Source organism: Jatropha curcas, chromosome 10, assembly GCF_041381405.1.
Source record: "Jatropha curcas cultivar XTBG-Jc1 chromosome 10, XTBG_Jcur_1.0, whole genome shotgun sequence".
Lineage (NCBI taxonomy): Eukaryota > Viridiplantae > Streptophyta > Magnoliopsida > Malpighiales > Euphorbiaceae > Jatropha > Jatropha curcas.
Window position 1 is genome coordinate 4,575,496 of NC_143160.1, and position 3,878 is coordinate 4,579,373.

Sequence of the window (3,878 nt, forward strand, 5' to 3'; positions counted from 1 at the left end):
GTGTTTATAACAGTGAGAAGTTTTGAGTTTAAATCCTTATAAAATTAATTAAATTCTAAAAAGATAAAAGAATAAAGTTTTTAACAGTAAAAAAAATGAATTTTTGGAATATGTAAATATGCGGTTAAATTATTCAAGAAGATAAATTGTTGCTTTTCCATTCTCTCTCAACTCAACCCAATCATGAGTGGAACGTTTGGTGCTAAAGTTACCATAAGCTACAGTAACTTGAAATGGGACATGGATATATAGTCAGTCAAGATGGATCATAGTTAAAAAAAGAAAAAGAGAGGGAAAAAATGAAAAAAGAACAGATAATGGAATTTTCCTCTCATATTTTCGGGTACTTTTTTACTGTAATTTCTACCTTTGTCTGTCAATCCCTCGCCTTGCTTAACGGCCAAAACTGCCTAATGTAAGGGAATCCCGTAAATCCAGAAATTACGAAGCACACAAAATGGGACCCACATCACGCTCGTTTAGTCCCATCTTTCTTCTCTTTATATAAACCCTTTCCTCTCCCTCCATTTCTCTCACACTCCACACGCTCCTTTCCCTTCTTTTGATTTTCTCTCACCCAAGAAATGGCAACCCCTTCATTGGCAGCTCTACCCTTCTTCTTCTTCTTCTTCTTCTTCTTCCATGTCCTAAGTACCCTATCCCTCACTTCCTCTTCCCCAGTTCAAGACCAAGAACTTGTTGTACAACAAGTACACAGGTAAGTTATAAGTACCGCTTCATTTGTTACTGTTAATGTGTATATATATAGTACCACATGATATATATTAATGTCTATTAATTACAATGTGTTACATTTCTTTTATGTCAGGGCCATTAACGACTCTAGAAGAAATTTGGGCTATCTCTCTTGTGGAACCGGTAACCCTATCGACGATTGCTGGCGGTGCGACCCCAACTGGGAGAAGAACCGCCAGCGCTTGGCGGATTGCGCAATTGGATTTGGAAAAAATGCCATTGGTGGAAGAAATGGGAGAATTTACGTGGTAACAGATCCCGGCAATGATGACCCGGTGACACCTAAGCCAGGGACACTTAGGCATGCAGTGATTCAAGATGAGCCATTGTGGATTATTTTCGCTCGTGACATGACAATTCAATTAAAGGAAGAGTTAATAATGAACTCTTTTAAGACTCTTGATGGTAGAGGTGCTAGTGTTCATATAGCTGGTGGTCCGTGCATTACTATACAATTTGTGACGAATATTATTATTCATGGATTGCATATACATGACTGTAAGCAAGGAGGGAATGCTTATGTGCGGGACTCTCCACAGCATTATGGGTGGAGGACTATATCAGATGGTGATGGAGTGTCCATCTTTGGTGCAAGTCATATATGGGTGGATCATAATTCTTTGTCAAATTGTAAAGATGGGTTGATTGATGCAATTCATGGGTCCACAGCTATCACAATTTCAAACAATTACATGACCCACCACGATAAAGTCATGTTATTGGGTCACAGCGATTCTTACACTCAAGACAAGAACATGCAAGTCACTATAGCCTTTAATCACTTCGGAGAAGGCCTTGTCCAAAGAATGCCAAGGTAAAAAATAAATAAAAAATAAAAAAGATTACTTAAAAAAAAAAAAAAGAAAAGCAAAAAAGTGTGGTAAATAATTGTTGTCTGTTTGAAATTTGCAGGTGTAGACATGGGTATTTCCATGTAGTCAACAATGACTATACCCATTGGGAAATGTATGCCATTGGAGGCAGTGCAAACCCTACAATCAATAGCCAAGGGAATAGATTTCTTGCACCTGACAATCGATTCAGTAAAGAGGTTAGGGCTGAGGACAGAATCAACTGAATTAACTACCTTTATTTTTTAACTCCCACTTTATACTTTTATAACAATTGTGGTAAAATGGAGCTAGAACTCATTAATTATTTGTATGTAGGTGACAAAACATGAAGATGCCCCAGAAAGTGAATGGAGGAACTGGAATTGGAGATCAGAAGGAGACTTAATGATGAATGGTGCATTTTTTAAAGCATCAGGAGCAGGAGCTTCTTCAAGCTATGCTAAGGCTTCAAGTTTGAGTGCTAGACCCTCTACACTTGTGGGTACCATAACAGTAGCTGCTGGTGCCCTCGGTTGTAAGAAAGGCTCTCGCTGCTGATTGTCAATTAATATCATTATAACATTTCATAATAACATGGAATTGAGTGATTTTGTTATGTTTCTTGATTAGAAAAGTGTGTAGAAGAATTAATGAAAGTCTTCAAAGAATGTGGAAGGTGAAGAAAGGTCCAATCATAGGTTTTCCAGTTTTGTTTCTTTTGTGGGCTCTCTAATTCTCTTTAAATTTTTAATTTTTTTTTTCTTTTTAGTTATTTGGGTACTCAACTTTGATGATTACAACCACTGGCCTGTAACTCTTAGAACCATTAGGGATTCTTTTATGAGAATCTTGATGTGTTTAAAGAGAAAGCAAGTGCAGAAGCGTTGATATTTATATATGTAATTATCTATTTATATTTATGGTTTCTTTCTCTGTCTTTATATCTGTTTCTCATAAATGCACAATTCCAATAACACAACAAAGGAAACTCCAATTGCAAGTGAAGACAGAAGAAACGTTTCAGCCATATAGTAGTTCAATTAATGCAATAAAGTAACTTATGAAAGCAACCACCAAAATTATTAAGTTTAACAGATTCCAAATTAATTTTAAAGTTTAAAGAAAGCGACAAATAAACTAATTCATATTCCAAGAATGGAATCTCATGCAAAAACACAGAAATGTCAATCCACCCAGGTCCAAGTGTACTCCAACCAAACCATTTTTACCATTTCCGTTTGCAATTTCAAAAAGGAAAAAAAAAACACATTTGGTTTACTTTTGACCATTGTGTTTAGTTTCTCTTTCACCAATGCGTTTTCAAAGTTTAAAGCACAAGAAAATGGTACTGCTGCTGAGGAACGACCAAAAAGGAAGCTACCCTAAGGTCTAACGAAATGGGTCCACATTTGATTTTAGAGTAGATTTGGCGAGAGGAGAAAAGGGAAAGGCACATGCAATCCAGTTTATTAATTAACTTCTTTTGATGGGATTGGACTTTGGTCTTTTATTGGACTATTAAATATAAATTATAACCTGATTCTATTTTCAGCTACATCTTTGACAATGTTGCGCGCAATCTTTCAACAGAATCGTTTTCTTGATTCTTTATTAATGGCTTCTAGCACTGTACTTGAAAATCTTAAGTGGGCTATAATGATTCATCATCAAGCTAGCATCCATTCTTGCGGATGCATTCGAATGTTGCTTTTACCTATTACCCTCCTGGTTGGGAATCCGAATTTTTTGTCCTGAACTTGCTGGTAAAGTTTATTTGGAGATATATAACTAGCAGTCAGCCCACTTCCATTGATGCCAAGTATTTTCTGCATGCCATTTCAGGTGATGGTGAGCCGCCAGTCGGATGGGTCCAGATTCTGGGAGGCAAAGTGGGAGTGTTGGCTGGCCCAGAATTGAGGAATGCCACGATTTGCCAAAAGTCCATTTGTTTGATCCAAGCATGTGAAGTGTGGAGATTAGAGAATATTAGATAGAGCTTTAATTGGGTCCACTATATGGCCCTCAATGTGCATTCTGGTTGCCGTTGCTCACAAGACACAACTTAACAAACAACCATACAACACAGGAGTGGTCGTTTCTCATTCCTGCTCAGTCAATGCACTATGCCAAAAACACAAACTTTCTTTTGTTTAACCAAGATTAGCAAAATATTTAGAAGGAGAGAGTTAAAATTAATTAGGTGATTGTTAACGGACCAATCCATGTGGCAGACAAACATTAGAAATTGACCTAACTGGGGAGAATACGAATACGATCAATAGAAAGATA

The 3,878-nt window shown here is 37.0% G+C and overlaps 1 protein-coding gene across 1 annotated transcript; it reads left to right on the forward strand.

Moving 5' to 3' along the window:
- Window positions 1-517: 517 nt before the first annotated feature.
- LOC105640731 (putative pectate lyase 18) lies at window positions 518-2,530 on the forward strand. The gene is made up of 4 exons (XM_020681882.3): window positions 518-718; window positions 830-1,570; window positions 1,669-1,807; window positions 1,926-2,530. The coding sequence occupies exons 1-4, from the start codon at window positions 585-587 to the stop codon at window positions 2,145-2,147; spliced, it is 1,236 nt and encodes a 411-aa protein (XP_020537541.1). The 5' UTR covers window positions 518-584; the 3' UTR covers window positions 2,148-2,530.
- The last annotated feature ends 1,348 nt before the right edge of the window (window positions 2,531-3,878 follow it).